Below are 16568 nucleotides of genomic sequence, written 5' to 3'. Positions count from 1 at the left end.
TCGGAACATAGTGGTAGCTTGAAAGAAGTTGTCTAAAATAGAGAGGAGCAACTTTGTTACTAAACAAATATAAATGTTTGATGTTTGCTTAAAAAAAGTATACGTTACGATTTGCATAACTCACAATCAGTCTAGAATTTTGTAGCAAAAGAAGTCGCATAGAGAGAATTTTGTCGCATATGGAAGCCACAAATGGGTTTCTAACATTAATCAGAAACTGCATAAAATTACAAAAAGTTTTTAGCAGCTTGATGACAATTTCTAAGCACTTACTCGTAGGAAAACTAGGAAAACGGGCCACGGGCGGTGAGATTGCTTAAGTAAGATACAAAGCATTTGCAATGAGTTTTAAGATGCATAAATGGCTGAAAAGAATCTCTTTACTCACAGTAAAATGCAAACTTTCTAACAATTTCATAATATTCGTATAAAAAAATGAAAAAAATTAAATTTGTGGATTCACAGTTTACCACAAGTACTTGGGCACGTCTCTCTGCTCTATCCTTTTAACAAAAATATTGTAATAATTTATGTGCCACTAGTGCATGACCGCAAATTCTACGCACAACTTGTATGTATATTTAATATTTTTATATAATTATATATTTTTTATGAGCATAATTTTCGTTCTAAATGTTGCAGAGAAATGAATTTAATTTTATATCTCACAAATTTCGCTTCCAGCTCAAAACTGTATTACTTCCGCTGAGCTGCAGTCTCAGTCAATCTTGTCTTATAAAGCACTTCTAATATTATTTAACTGATAAACCTTACCGCCTGTTGGCTTAAAGGCTTTGCCAGATTATCTTCTAGCATACTTTATACTTTAACATTTTTTGCTCAAATGATTATGGTTTTTGTTTTACAATTTCAACTTTTCATGGAAGTAAACTCATCAGAAATGCATTTACTTGTCGCATCTTTAGCAACTTCCGTCTTATGCAGCCACACTAAACTCTGAACACAATTGGAACGTGTTGCAGCAGACGGCGTGGCATGGATTCATTCCTGCATGCATTCCTACTGCTTCTATGTAACCTATTTTCTTGCAACTTAACGAAAACTTATTTGTTGCTGCTTCAACTATTAATGTGCGGATATTTCAATTTTTTCTTTTATTTTTTTGTTTTTTGTTTTTGGTTGTATAAAATGTGGCAACTCTGAGCTGAGTTAACAACGCACGTTCGACATCTTGAAAATTATTATTTTGCTGATCTGTTGAAGATAAACTGAGATTGTAGTGTTTGTAGTGGGTCCACGCCAGACGCTTTAAGTGTACTTAGCAAAAGTAGTTTCAGGCATTATGCGAAGTTTTACTTCTTCATTAATTTTTTTTTGCTTGTAATTAGTTGGCAAAACATGTACAAGTGGAAATCTGTGTCTATATTGTAGTTGCCGCTTGGTTTGATTTTGTTAGAGGATTATTACATAGCATCACTTAACACAAATCTTATGATTTGTTTACATTTTACCGCGCATCCGCGCATAGCAAAAAATAGTCAGCAACATTCTAAATTATTTATCCAGAAGTGCTGACAAGGCACGAATATACTTATTTATTCAGTTATCTGGTATATTGTTTGACGAAGCTAACGACTCCTATGGATATGAGTAGTTTAGTGCTCTTTTTGCAGTACTTAATAATTAAAACTAGAAATACAAAAATTAATTTTTTTATTTAAAATCAGCCAAGTTATAAAAAAATAAAACGAAATAATAAAAAATAGTTTTTTGGTCTTCAGACCATATATAATTAAAAAACAGAACTTGAGTTTAAAATTTGGTCTAAAAACCAATATAATTTTAATTTTTTTGTTAGAATAATAGTTTTACCAATATATTAAGATGCTATACTGAATGATCCATTTACTATTATTATTTAAGTACAATGTTAATAACTAAGGGCTCATAGTTATGGTATACTGATACTGGTCCAAAATGGCAGTGCAGGTGTAGAAATTATAGGACCCAAACTCCTTAAAACAATCGCAATGGGAAAAACCGCGTCTATTCTTCAGGCCGAAGTCTATGCCTTTGAGCTACGTGCGAGAGAGTGCCTACGCAGGAGTACCCGGGGTACCAAAATATGCATTTTTTGGACAGCCGAGCATTCCAATAAGAGATAGTCTGGGAATGTTTTCAATTTCTCAATACTCTAGCATCGAGAAACTAATCTAGAAAATGATTATTGTCGACTTTGTCATGAGGATAAAGAAACCTCAGTACATGTTTTATGCAACTATCCATTGGCTGCAAGATAAAGACTTGATTATATTGGAAGCGGGATCTTAGTCCCAAATCAAATATATAAAATTACGTCCACAGCAACTACGAGATTTATAAATAGTCTAGAATGGTTTTAGTTCGTCTTGCACGAAGTTCTTCAGTACATGTTTAATTCTTTTTACGCTTACTTATGAATGTTGTATAATATTTAATCAGCCACAGGATATATAACATTATTTTTGATCTTTGCTTTCTTATATTCAATTCATGAATATTACAGTTACTAGATTTATAAATTATCTAATTAGTTAAATTTTGATGAATATTTGTCTTCTATTTATTTGTTTAGTTTGTTTGATAAACTTAGTAAATCTGTATGATGGCTGGGTGTTTTAATTATTGTAGTATTTTAATTTCAAAATGAAATAAATCAATTTTTAAAAGAAGTTGGCTAGTTCAACATATAGCATTGACACAAACAAGATATAAAGTAGTTTACTGAAACTTGAATAGAAAGACTACATATAATAAACTAAAAGTTGGTAAGTGGTAAATGACTGGTTGGTAAATGACTGAAATATTGGAATAATTCATGTTTCAGTATTTAATTCGGTATTTTTTTGTCAAAATTTACTGTCTTTATTGTACAGTCGCCGAAGTACCATATATATGCCAAAGAGCCTTATTGTAATATCTAAAAAGTTATATATGCTTTTGGCACCGAAAATTTTCAATTAAATTAATTAATTTTATTATATGTGGTATCTCATGTGGTGTCAGTTGCTTGGTTAAACCGTTTTAAAGATACTGAAGGGTTTTTGATTGAATATTCATATGCATACACATCTTTTTCAAAGGAAGTAACTTACAAAGTGGTCTATATAAACTATAATATAATAATGAAATTTAACATTTGGTATTAAATCTTAACTGATTTGCAAATTTAAATACTTATACTAACACTTTGTAATTTAAACTGTCATGTTTGTCATTTCAGTTGTCAATTATCATTGCAAAATAAAAATTTTTGACAGTTAAAATTACAAACAAAACTGTTGTGTCAATCCAGTATATGAGAACTAATTTTATTAATCATGGTTATATTCTGCATTACATTTTAGCTATCTTGTATACAATTGTGGAGAATGATATTAAAATATTTCTAAGTCGTTGTCTCCAAAATTTTAAATCTTTTCCTATTGTTTTTATTGCTAGTGAATTCTAATTGACTCTTTCTTCTGTACCGTCTGCTTTTAAGAGTACATTACATTAGCTTGTTATATATTCCTACTTAATTTCAGTTGACAAATTTAGTTTAAATGTTTAAAATATGTAAAATGCAAAATTATTCATGAGCGTTTATAAGTGACTGCTATCTGAGATTCTCTGTCTGTCCACACTTCCGCCTTTCCTTCCAACCATACAACTACTTAACATATGTAGGTGCCAACAGCGCAACGACCACACAAGCAAAATTTAGTTAACTTGCTTGCATAGTCGCGACTAATTGCTTATCGTAGTGCTGGTAGCTAGCACATATACGCCGTCTTCCTGCACTGCAAGTTGAGGCATAATGGATGAATTAAATATGTGCAACAAAAAGTACACAATTAAACTAAGAACGTCACAGGTGTTGTTTAATTTAATGATTGTTTCTCTCCGTTGCTGTGTTCTTGTGTGTGTAAGAGTGTCGACTGCAGTTGCATTTATTTGTCTGAGCACACAATCGAGACACATTAAAGTGGCAACTCCACATTAATTACCGGGAAATATTAACACTTTCGCAACAATTGTGCAATTTCATAGACGTTTCAAGTTCAATTTAAATTTTAGAAATTATATGAAATTATTTGTTGTAGAATTAAACAAGATGCAATTAAAGTATCTTTGAAATATAAACTAAGTATCTTAATACAGTTAATTGAAAATGTATTGGTGTTCGCATTTCTACGACGCTTTAAAATATGCAATCGTAAATTTTGCAACTTTGTTTCAAAATTTTTAATTTTCACATGTATGTGCACTAATTTTATGGGTTCCTTGCAGGAAGGCAAACGTGGATATTTGGAAGGATTAGCTGCACACTACAGCAAACAAATAAATATGCCATATGAAGATGTGCTGGATTCAATAGAGGAAGTTCGGGTATCGAAATGGAAGGAACGTCATATGCGCATTTCAACCGGACATACGTTAAGCAGACGAAGTGGTGGTGGTGGAGGTGGTGGTGGTGGTGTTGGTGGCAGTGTTGGAGTTGGAGTTGGTTTGAGTGGAGGTGTTGGCATTATTGGCGGAAATATTGTAAATCAATCAATTTTACCAACCAGTCATAGTCAACCGCTGTATGTGCCTGGAAAATATTTGGTAAGCGGCTGATGGACAGCAGACATGTAATGCTGAAATAGTGCGGTAGTGGTTAACAAAATTTGGTTATACCACACATGTGGCAATGCAATTGACAAACGGAGTAATAGAAATTTAATATTTAAATAGCAATTTGATGGTTTTAAATTTTAACGGTTTTAGTTTGATTTTGTGATTGGCAGTTGTGGTCATACACGTTTATATTCTTATTTATTGAAAATTTGTGTTAAGTTTTGTGTGTTTTATATTTTATCTTTCAGCCTTCGAGTTGCCTTTCGAATCGTGAAGAAAATGAAATCTACAGCTACACCCAAAATGATTTGGCAACACGCATGGCTAGAACGGGTATTGATTCGAAATCGGCTGTAAATCTAAATGGCATGCAACATAGCTATCCAGGCGCCAGAACGAATTTCTTTTATGATTTTTCCGCAACAGGTAAGTGCCGTTCAAGATGTTTCTTTACTGCATAATGTGGCTATTAAATTGAAAGAGACGAACTTTATAGCTGAAGTTGTAAAATTTTCGTCTTTACTATTGGCGTTTTGTTTATATACTTTCAGAGGGTCGCAATAAAAATAAGAGACGCACGGTATTTGCACGTTTCCTGAATGGTCTGCGTCAGAATGGTGATGAATTCGGTCCAACGGAAGGAATGCAATTAAAAGTAAGTGACTATTCTGTAAGCGAAATAAGTAGTTTTATGAAGAGTACTAAAACAGTAATTACATGTTTGTTACGTGTTGTCCCACTTAATTAAGTAAATTATTAAAAATGCGAAACAAATCTGAGAAAATTATATAGGGAAATATATATATTGAATTGAAATATTATATTTAATATTGCAACATTGATCAAATGTATATATATTCGAAGACACTATCAGTTCTTGTCATTTTTAGCAAACATAGTTTCCATCATGGAAAAGGTATCATATTTGTAGTTCTTTATATTTTATTTTAACCTAGGGTTGGAAAATAAATTTTTAATGTAGCATCCATATCCTATCTTGTCATCCATAACTCATCAAAGTTTTAATTAGTTAGTCCTAAGTACACAGCTCATAAAATGTCGACTTCTAATTTCAGTAATAAATCTAAAATCATTAATCAAATTTTTTTTGGGAAGGATATGAGGTCTTAGTTTTCAACATACCCTTTCGCTCCTTATCGTATCCACGCTGAATAAAGAATTTTCAATACAGTGTAGTTCTTAATATTTTAATGTATAGTATAAATAATGCAAGTGAATAATGAAAACTGAAGAGCATTTGATAGAAATATAGGACTGGCAAATATATTTTTAATATAAATACATTACTATATATATATATCTTATATATAAAATTAACATTGTCAAAATGTTAGTTACCGTACTCCTCCGAAACTGCTTTACCGTTTTTTACCAAATTTTATATGCGTATTCAGTAGGTCTGAGAATCGGCTACTATCTATTTTTCATACCGCTAAAGTGATTAGGGTGTTCCTATCCAGCAAAAATATCTTTATTGCTTTAACAAAAATTTTTTTATTTTTTTGACATAAATTTTTTTACATTTTTGAATAAGAAAACTTGCTATGATATGAAAAATTGTTGTCTATGAAAATACTGAATTCATAAAAGTGCCCCCTAATTTCTGCACTATCGTTGATTCCCAAAATGCTCTCATTGACCGCGTATTTCCAGATGTACACATACAATACATAAATCATGGGTGGCTGGCAGAAAGAACCATTAGCAGCAAAAAAAACGTTCACGTTGATGAATTAAACTTCAAGATAAAACAGATATTGCCAGGCGACTTAATATCATACAAATCGATCGATACAGTTTGTGATACCAACGATGTTGTAAACTATCCAGCAGAGTTTTTAAACTCACTGGATTTGCCAGGCATGCCACCACACATTTTACAACTGAAAGTTGGATCACCGATTATTTTACTTCGGAATTTGAACCCACCACGGCTATGCAATAGTACGCGATTGGTAATTAAAAAATTGATGACAAACATTATCGAAGCCACCATTTTGAATGGCAAGTTCCGAAACGAAAAAGTTTTATTGCCACGAATTCCAATGATTCTCACAGACAACCCAATTTAATTCAAACGGGTTCAATTTCCTATTACATTGGCATTTGCAAAGACTATAACTAAGTCTCAAGGCCAAACGATGTCTGTTTGCGGTCTTATATATAAAATTTCCATGTCACAATGTTAGTTACCGTACTCCTCCGAAACGGCTTTTCCGATTTTTACCAAATTTCATATGTGTATTCAGTAGGTCTGAGAATCGGCTACTATCTATTTTTCATACCGCTAAAGTGATTAGGGAGTCCCTACCCAGCAAAAATATCCTTATTGCTTTAACAAAAGTACCACGCTATTTCAAATGGGCTCAAACAAAAAAATGGATGCCCCGCAAGCAAGTTTCACCAGTTGATGCATGTCTCAATTTATTTAAATCGAACGCTTATTTACAGTTAATCCAAGACACACTGAGTGCTTTTATATTTGATTGTTGTTGGGTAATGTTACTGGCCCATTATCATTATTATTATTTACAGTCAATCCAAGACAATTTAAATTTGAAGATACAACAGTTGTTGCCAGGGAACTTGGTATCATACAAATCTATTGATTTTAAATTAATAATTTAATAAATAAACTATAATAACTTAAAAATAATATTGTTTGGTGTTTGTTATTTTTATTTTCCTTTTCGTTCATAGCGCTCCATGCCTATATCATGCATATACCACATACTTACACACTTATAATAAGTAAGTTACTTTTTGTCTACACTAGAATTTATCTAGAAACTAGAAATAATTTATAAGGCAAAACAACGTTTGTCGGGTTATCTAGTATATATATATACATGTATATATACACATACATTATATATACACAGCTTTCCTCCTATCTTATAGCAGGTGTTTAATGTCTTGGCATCTAAGGCATCTTCAAAGTTTTAATTAGCCAGTATTAAGAACATTGCTTCTGATGCTGAAGGTACTTAAACTTCTTGATTATAGGGAACGTAACTAGAATTTTAAAATGCATGTACAGTTCATTATATAAAATACATACTTCCGATTTATTACATATTTTTTTAATTTAAATTATTCGGACACTACGTGAGCAAAAGTAAAGGGATAGGATTTCTTCAAATTTTCATTTTTTAACTCCAGAGGCTTCGTTTACTATCCGATTAATCGAATTCTCCGAATACTTCGTAAAACCGAATACGAACAGCACTACAATATAGTCAGCCCATTAGTATAAAAAATAATGATTGGTTTGGACATATAAGCGAGTTATTTGAAAGAATTATTTAATGTATAAATTATTAAATGTACAGTAAAAGGAAAACATTTTATTGACTTGGACACCTACCAAATTTCCTATGCTATTATCTTAATGAGCGTCATGAATTTTTGACAGTACAGTATAGTCAGGATCTTCTTCTTTGGTAATAAATGATTTCATAGCAAATAGACAGGATTAAAGAGTCCTGTGTATTTTGGATTGCTCTTTGTATAGCAATTCTTCTGTTGTATGCTGTCCAATTAGTTAATCTTTTAAAAGAATATGTGGAATACTAGAATATGTGGAATTATATTATCATACCTTCTGCTCTAAGAGTATTTTGTTGTTTGTTAACTACTCCTTAGATAATAGACCATTTTCAAAAATTTTTTTTGTTATGTTTCTTGACATATTGTACAAATTTGAGCGCCATCTGTCAATTAGTTTGTTTACAGCAGCTGTTAATGTAAGACTACCTCAAATGCATTTAGCAATTTTTACTATGGAAAAATCTTGTTGTACGCGATTTTTTGACCAAACACGGCACCACTGTCATCGCTCAGGCACCATATTCGCCAGATCTGGATCCTTGCGACTTTTTTCTGTTCCCGAAACTCAAATTACCCCTTCATGGTAAGCGTTTTGAGTCGATTGAAGCGGCAAAAGAGAATTCGCTGAAGGAACTAAAAGCCATACCTTCACGGGCCTACAAAAAGTGTATGGAAGATTGGGTTAAGCGTTGGCATATGTGTATCGCTTCAAAATGAGCATATTTTGAAGGATATTAAATAAATTTGGAATAAAAATTAAATTTGTGTGTTTTATTTACAAAATCCGAATACTTTTTGAGCAGAAGGTACACTATAATATATAATAATATAATATATAACAAAATATATGTATATAATAATTTAATATATAATAAAATGTAACTACTCCATATCATATTTAAATTTAAATATTTCGGTCTGCAGCTTGAATAAATATTGGTTGAAATAGAGAAATAGAGACCAAGTGTGCCTAACCATTTTACTGATAACATATTAAATCTTTACCACATTAAACGAAATTTTTCACATGAGTATCTCTACTCCTTCTTTTATTGTTGATAATATTTTTATTCTCTCTATGAAAAAATTGAATTTTTTATATCAGATTTCGCCAAAAGTCATAAATTTTTGATTCATATCCTTTGTTTCACTATTTTTATCACATGTATTTTTATTGTTGCTGCTGCTGTTGTTTTGGTATTAACTCTAAAAGGACTCTAACCCAAAGCTTGAATGTCAATGATTTTCATTTACCTGTGCTTTTGTTGTCGCCTGAACCGTATCCGGCGATTTGTGTTCATTTGCACCTTTTTCATTTGCTTTGCGGTTTTTTCGGTAGAAGTCCTTCCTATTTTTTTCTACTCTTTTGGTGCGCTTTTGCGGTAGTCCATTTTCTTTCTCTTATTGCTAGCAGAGAAAGTATTTCTCTTGTGGGCGCAAATTATTGCTACGTTGTTGTTTCGCAAGGATATACGCTGATATGGCAAGCTTATGAGCATAACAAGTCATGTCCTTTAGCTGACAATGTTGTTGTACGACTATGGCTTGAGGATTTCAGCTCTGATTGTGTTGTTGTTATTATTTCAGGCGTAAAGTGTTTTGTTAAAGTTTTGATACTCCTTTTTGAGATTTTTTTATAATTTGTTTTTCTTTGCGAAATTTTTAAATAGGTTTGTGCACATTGGATACTGATTGGATGCTAGTACAAATATGAATGCTATGATTTTGTTTGGGCTATATCTGTTGTTTTTTCAACACTTTTTTTGAAAATGTCCTTCTTCGTTTATATTGTGACTGTTCATTTAATATTTAAGCGCAATTTGCGCTTCAGCTACTTTTTATTGCTCCTCCTTTGACTATTTCGGTTCTTTCAGTTCTGGGTGCGCACCTCATTGCTGTTGGCATATTTGTTTGTATTTTGACATGTTGTCCCGGCTCATCCTCATTTTTGTCCTTGTCGTTGTATCAGTATTTGTATTTATACTTTGTTTTGTGGTCAATTTTTTTAAATGACTTCAACTGAGCGAATGAGTACCGGAAAGTGCCGTTTCAAGTACTGCCAACTAATTTATATATAAAAAAATTTTTTTTTCGTGTTTGTGCATTATAAACTTTTTGACTTTTACCTACTCTTACTCGTACTTCATTTTTGATGTCCTCTTATTCCTACTCGTTTTTAAGCAATTTCATTTCAGCAGTCACTTGGTCCTTTGACAGAACTTTGTACAAATTTTCTTTTCTTTTTGGTTTCTGTATTGATGTCGCTGTTGCTGATACAGAGACTTTGTTGCTCCTAGTCGATGCAGTGTTGTTTTAACGGTGACAGCCTGTAAAATTTTTTTCGGTTCAAGAAGGAAACGCTTAAATGGCATGGAATTTGCTCATTATGCGGTCTGCTGCGGAAATGTTTCTACGGGGAAATCTCGCTTTTCATTATTTTTGGCTGTTATTGTAGGAACAAATTATTATTTGAGAATGTAGTACATTTACACAAACATAAATAGAATATAAGTTTGTTTTTTAATTTGATGATATTTGTTTAGGATATGAGAAGCTTTTTACTTTTTATTGTTCCTCTTATGGTTTTTGTTACAGGTGTTAGGAGCATAACTTCTTGCTCTTTTATTATAATTTGAATGAAGTCTGTCTACTTAGTCCCATTATGCATTTTGAATATTTTTCAACTTTGATAATTTGCTTAAGCCCTATAATTATGGAGGCTGTAGAAGAAAAAATATTTCATGTTATGTACATATACATATAATACATATTATATATTATATGTTATATATATAACAAGTCTGTTCTAACCTTAAAATATAATATTTATAATTTTATATGGAAGACTTCGTCTTTGTTTTGAGGCCCCAAAAATGGCACCTAGGAAGTCAATTAGCTGGTTAGTTATTCTGTATTAAATACTGTGTTAAATGATAGTAGACAATACGACTGTTTGGGGAATTATGGTCATGAAGACACCTACCTAACATTGTATAAGTGACATTATCAAAGATTAAATAATTAAAAGACATGAAACCGTCAAGTTCAGCCACCATACACCAAAGCTTATGGTAGCTGTGTGTATGTACTTTAGTGATATATTTCATTCACATTCTTCAACTAACAATGTAAATTCAGATAGATATGTATAAAATTGGTTAGTTCATTGTTAAAGCAGTTATAGGTAATTTAATTCACCCAGCAAATATTGTCAGCTGTTTTTTGCGTTAAGGTTCCATTGATATATTAAATATTTGTGGTGTAGAGTTTCAAATTGTAATAAAACATAATTGCATATATTAATTATAGGCACAGAATTTTGCTGAGCGTTTCACAAAATTAGCTGGTGTCGATGTCTATTAGTCCCGTTTTAAAAATTGGTAGTAATTACTATTTACTACGTTCTCTTAAAAAACCCTTTACTAATCTGTGCCAATTCTTCTACTCCTAAAAACACAATAGTCATTGACTCAAATGAGCTTTTTGGATTACTTAAAGACGTTTCAAACAAGGAATAGGGAATATTTTCAATATCTTTATATGTAGAATATATATTCATTAATATTATATATTTATATATAGTACACAGTCTAACAAGTAGATATTATCCCATTATCCTATTAAACGCAGAAGCTTTTCAGAGAATGTACACAAACACGATGCTGTTCAATGGATTTTGGGCTTTTGGTAAGAAGCCTGTACTTATTCGTAGACTGCTGATAAACTAAATGGAAACTGATGCATAGTGTCTAAGTATATTTTTAATAAAAATTTTATTATTATTCTTTTATTAACAAAGAAACTACCTCTGGTGTAGTATTCCATAAGGAAATAATTTTTAAACTTTGGTCTTTATATAAGAAATAATGCTAGTTGGCATTTGAATTATCAGCTGTTCGAGAGCCTATGTATTGTTAAAACTGTCTATTAAAAGAAGATTTTGTATTGTAATAATATTAATATTAGTTAGAATTTTAAAGGAAATTATTTGTAATTGAACCTGAAAGTTACTGATAATAATTTGTATATTAGTAAATGATTAATAGAAACTAATAATAATTAATAATGAAATTAGAATAATAATGAAGGTACTTATTACTTAATTTTATCCATGTTGACTAAGTGATATATATCTTTTTTTCAATTTTTCCTATCCAAACATAAATTCCATTTATCCAACATTTGTAGTGGTCTTCATTCTAGAATTTCAAAACAATTTATATGTATTTATTAGTGTGTTGTTCATGCAAAGTAACTTGTTATGGGTTTTTGTTCAATTAAGAATGTTACTTTGAATAATTATCAAGATATGATTTATACTTTAATTTATTTTCCATGGTCTAAAGATAAACTAGAGTTGAAATAAATTTTTAGTTCTTTAATAAGAGCTTTGATAAGCAAACTATTATAATTATTTTACTTAAGCCTATTAAATAATTGTGTAACAGTCAGTGGCGGCCTAGGCGTCAGTGATGTCGGCGACCGCCGATGGCCTCGTGATCACAGGGGCCTCGCAAAAAGTTATGAACTGTGGATTCTAAGCACTTAATAAATATTTTGAGCAATTTGGTTTGATAATGGCTTTAACCATATTCGAAGTATTTCCGAATATTTATATAGGAACCAGATTCATGTTCACAGTTCCAGTCAGTATAGCATCGACATAAAGAAGCTTCTCCAAGTTAAAATTGATTAAGACGTACTAGAAAAGTATGATGATCCAAGAGAGACTATCTCCATTGGAAATTCTATAAACTGAAGCGAAAATAGCAGCTGGCGTAAATTATGATATAATTTAAAAAAAATTGAGTGAGGCTAAAAGTAGGAAAATTCATTTAATTTGTGTTTATTTTAATTTGATTAGCAATAAAACTTTCAATCATGCTTTGTCGTATATATTAGTGAATGTAACTTATTTACTTTTACAACTGGGTTATAAAAGGGCCCAGCAATTCTGATGTCGCCGACGTCCAGAGTTGGTCTAGCTTCGGCACTGATAACAGTACACAACTCATTGAGTTTAACACAATATTGACTCTTCTATCTATTTTGTATATTTAACTTAATTGTATTACATTTAAATCTTTTTTCATGATTTTTTTGCAGACCTCTGAAAAATTGAAGAGTTGTGGTACAATGAAACGCGTGGAGCCGCATCAAAATTTTGAAGAGACAATACAACGCGTAACTATAAAAATTTTAATTTAAATTTTAATTAAAAACAATTTAAAATAATATAAAAATAATTGTATTTACACACATACTTGCAGTTGAAAACACAGAAGGCAGCACGTAAAAAAGCAGTCACACATGATAAAGGCATACATGATCGCAACAAGGATGTTTCACACACGATGGTTGCCGAAATGCCGCTGAACAATTACACAAAGCATCCTTAGGAGTTAACCAATATAAAGGACAATCCAAATGGCGAAGATGAAAATGAAAAATATAAAGCAGAAGAAAAACTTTCCACTCAAACTGACACAGAAGAGTTCCAACAGCAAAAATTACTGCAATTGGAACAAAAAACTGAGGCAATTCAAGTTAATGCAGAACAACAAAACATGGAACAAGCATCAAAACTATAATTTTAACAAACAAAACAAAAAAAACAATTACACAAATGCAATAAACAAAATATATATTAATAATATATAAAAGATGAAAGATTATGTACAGAACAGCATTCTCATGTTTATTGCTCCTAAGAATGTCCTGAATTGTTTTGCTTTAGTGGAAACAGTAAGTAAATAAATTAAAGAAAATTATATAAATTAATTATGTATCTATTTTCGATAAGAAAAATAAGATAAAATTTTTTTAAATTACAAAGGAGCTATATTTGACGTAGAAAAAGCATCATTTCATTACCCAAGACAGTTCATAAAACTTACTTAAAATTGAAAAGGTCCGCAGACTAAATAAATTTCAAATTAGATAAATCATTGATTTCAAAATTTTATATATTAATTATTAATTTCCGAAGTTAAAATAAAAGGACTTCAATACATTTAACTGTTCCTGCCCAGCAATTGTTAGAAAACAAGTCCTTTCTAGTTTCACTAAATTGAAATGAGGTGTGTGCTCATTAATGAACAGATATTTTTAGGCTGAAAGAAATAGCTCCATAACAAATGCTTAGAAGCGTTGGACTAATGAAGTTACTCCAACACAAATATGTGAGTGTAATTGGACTTCTCAATACTGGAAAAAATCATTTTCTTTACATTATTACTTTCTCTTATATAAAAATATATTATTTAATATACATTTTTAATATATTAGTAGAGGAAGAGTTGTGTATATAATAATGTACTTGTAAAGACTCTGAGAATTTTGTAATTATTAACATGTAATTATTTTCGTAGATGTATTTATACCATCATACATTACATTATTATACATTTATAACATTTTGATTATGATAAAAGATTCTGTATTTGAAAAAAACCTCTACAATAAAACCATCTTCATAAAATATATCCCTGAACTATAATAATAATAAATGTTGCTCATTGCCTTTAATGCTGCACTTAGGTCACATAAATGAATCTACGTGTTCAAATGAAACCATCTCTTTCGAAGCTCCTATATTTTTGTTTAAGTTCTAATATCATATGATTTAAACAATTAAATTTTATAGAACAGTTAAAATAAAAATATTTACGTTATTAGAAATTAAATTAAAAAACATTGCATTTCAATTTTTTTTTTGAATTTTATTTTTTAATATCGAAGTTACATTTTGCTACGCTGTATTATAAAGCTAAATGACAGATAAACATATATAATATTGTATTCTCCATTTTGTTTGTATTCGTTTTCTTGATACATTAGATACCTTAGAAACTTAATTTGGCATTATGTATCTCTTTTTCATATAACTCCAGTCTCTGTATGAACCTTCATAAAATATATCTTTAAGAAGTTTACCCAAAGAGTCAGGTGTTTTCTGACCAAGATAGTGTTTTCTTATATTTTCTGCAGAGAATTCTTTGTCAAATCTAGAGATCCTATAGGGCTCATCTTCTGATTTTATTGGCTCCAAGTATAAATCATTTTCAATGATTTCTATGTACTTCTCCAATTTGTGATCTGATACATATAGTAGCTGTATTTGATATTGAGCTGGATGAAACATAAAATGAAGATTTAAACACTGTTCCCGAATTTGCAGATTCAAATTGTTGACCATAACAATGATTTTTGCAATTGAATAGGTCGAAGGTTGTTTTCGATCTTCGTTTCTCAAATGGTGGGTTAGCTTTAAGGTACAAGTAGACTTGTTTACACACCCAGTTTTTGAAGTATTTAATTTTGGTTTTAATAAGTTCAGCAACTGTAGTTCAGATTTAGTAGGATGAAACATAATCTGAATATATAAGAACTGTTTTTGAATTTGCAAATTCAAATTGTTGACCATAACAATCATTTCTTCAACTGAATAGGATGTAGAGACAACAGAAGAAGATGTTATTTGTGATGTTGTGGGAACTTCTTCCGAAGCTTCTGCAGTTTTGCTCGTATTATTATTATCACTCATTTTAACGAATATAAAAATTAGTGCGAGTGTTATGTGTATAAATGTGACGTGCTACTAACGGCGAGTGAATGATAATTAATAAATTTTAATATTTATATTCATTTCTTTTATACCATTTCCTTCACAAACTAAGGTGCAATATTCTTAAATTTAGCTCAAATTATTTCCTAGAATTAGGGATAAAAATTTGCCTGGTACTCATGCGCACAATTACAAAAGGTCATCCGCCCGTATTTAGGACTTTCCATTTATTTTTGCGGAAATATTTAGTTATGTTATAATTTGAAGAAAATTGAAGATAAATGTACAATAGTTTTTCATTTTAATATATTATAATAATATGTTTGTAACGGATTATAACTATCAAGGAAATACTTTATCTTTTACTTTTTATTAACTTCTAAGAATATTTATTCATAATGTAAAATAATGTATAGCAATAGGTATAGAAATAACAATAACTTATAAAACGTCTTTTATATATTTTTATAATATAGAAAGATACTATCGTAAAGGTAATACCTATGTACTTTTCAATACATAATATACACTCGGAAAACATTTCGTATGTAAATTTATGTTAATCTTATTTGCTCGTATACACCGAAGTCTACAAGTATATTTGTCTTCATTGAATCGAATGAGGTTTGGGGTCTTGAATTAAGGGATATTTTTAAGTATTCCTTTGTTTAGTAAAATATAAATTATCATGTTAATAATAAAAAAGCTGTTTTTCGAGTTTAAATTCATGTTGAAGAAAATATTTTAGATGCTTTGGATTAACATTGTAGGATGTTACTTAAACTCAAATATGTGAATACAGTTGGACTTTTCATTACTGTAATTGTTTAAAATATATGAATATTATATAATATATATCTCTAATACGTTATATTAGACAAAATTACAATTATGATGTTGAAATGATCGTTTTTTATCGTCTATTAACGATTTTAGTGTAATTAGCATGGAAGTAGGTATATGTCTTATATCTAATGTGTACTAATAACTAAGTACTGCTTAGTAAAAAATTATGTTTACATCTACAAAAAGTGTCAACTATGTGTTT

The 16568-nt window shown here is 30.4% G+C and overlaps 1 protein-coding gene across 1 annotated transcript; it reads left to right on the top strand.

The window, feature by feature from the left end:
• The first annotated feature begins 4153 nt into the window (after window positions 1–4153).
• On the top strand, window positions 4154–13632 carry LOC119676394. The gene is made up of 6 exons (XM_038087631.1): window positions 4154–4198; window positions 4273–4590; window positions 4851–5028; window positions 5154–5257; window positions 13060–13137; window positions 13224–13632. The coding sequence occupies exons 1-6, from the start codon at window positions 4154–4156 to the stop codon at window positions 13350–13352; spliced, it is 852 nt and encodes a 283-aa protein (XP_037943559.1). The 3' UTR covers window positions 13353–13632.
• Window positions 13633–16568: the final 2936 nt, after the last annotated feature.

Source organism: Teleopsis dalmanni, chromosome 2 (genome assembly GCF_002237135.1).
Source record: "Teleopsis dalmanni isolate 2A chromosome 2, ASM223713v2, whole genome shotgun sequence".
NCBI classification, from domain to species: domain Eukaryota; kingdom Metazoa; phylum Arthropoda; class Insecta; order Diptera; family Diopsidae; genus Teleopsis; species Teleopsis dalmanni.
Note: the sequence above shows the minus strand (reverse complement) of the source record. Positions and strands in the feature narration are given on the sequence as shown.

Coding starts and splice junctions, on each gene's coding strand:
- LOC119676394 (XM_038087631.1), top strand. CDS start 4,154: ATGTATTGGTGTTCGCATTTCTACGACGCTTTAAAATATGCAATC. Junction 5,029..5,153: donor TTATGATTTTTCCGCAACAG/GTAAGTGCCGTT, acceptor ATATACTTTCAG/AGGGTCGCAATAAAAATAAG. Junction 5,258..13,059: donor CGGAAGGAATGCAATTAAAA/GTAAGTGACTAT, acceptor ATTTTTTTGCAG/ACCTCTGAAAAATTGAAGAG.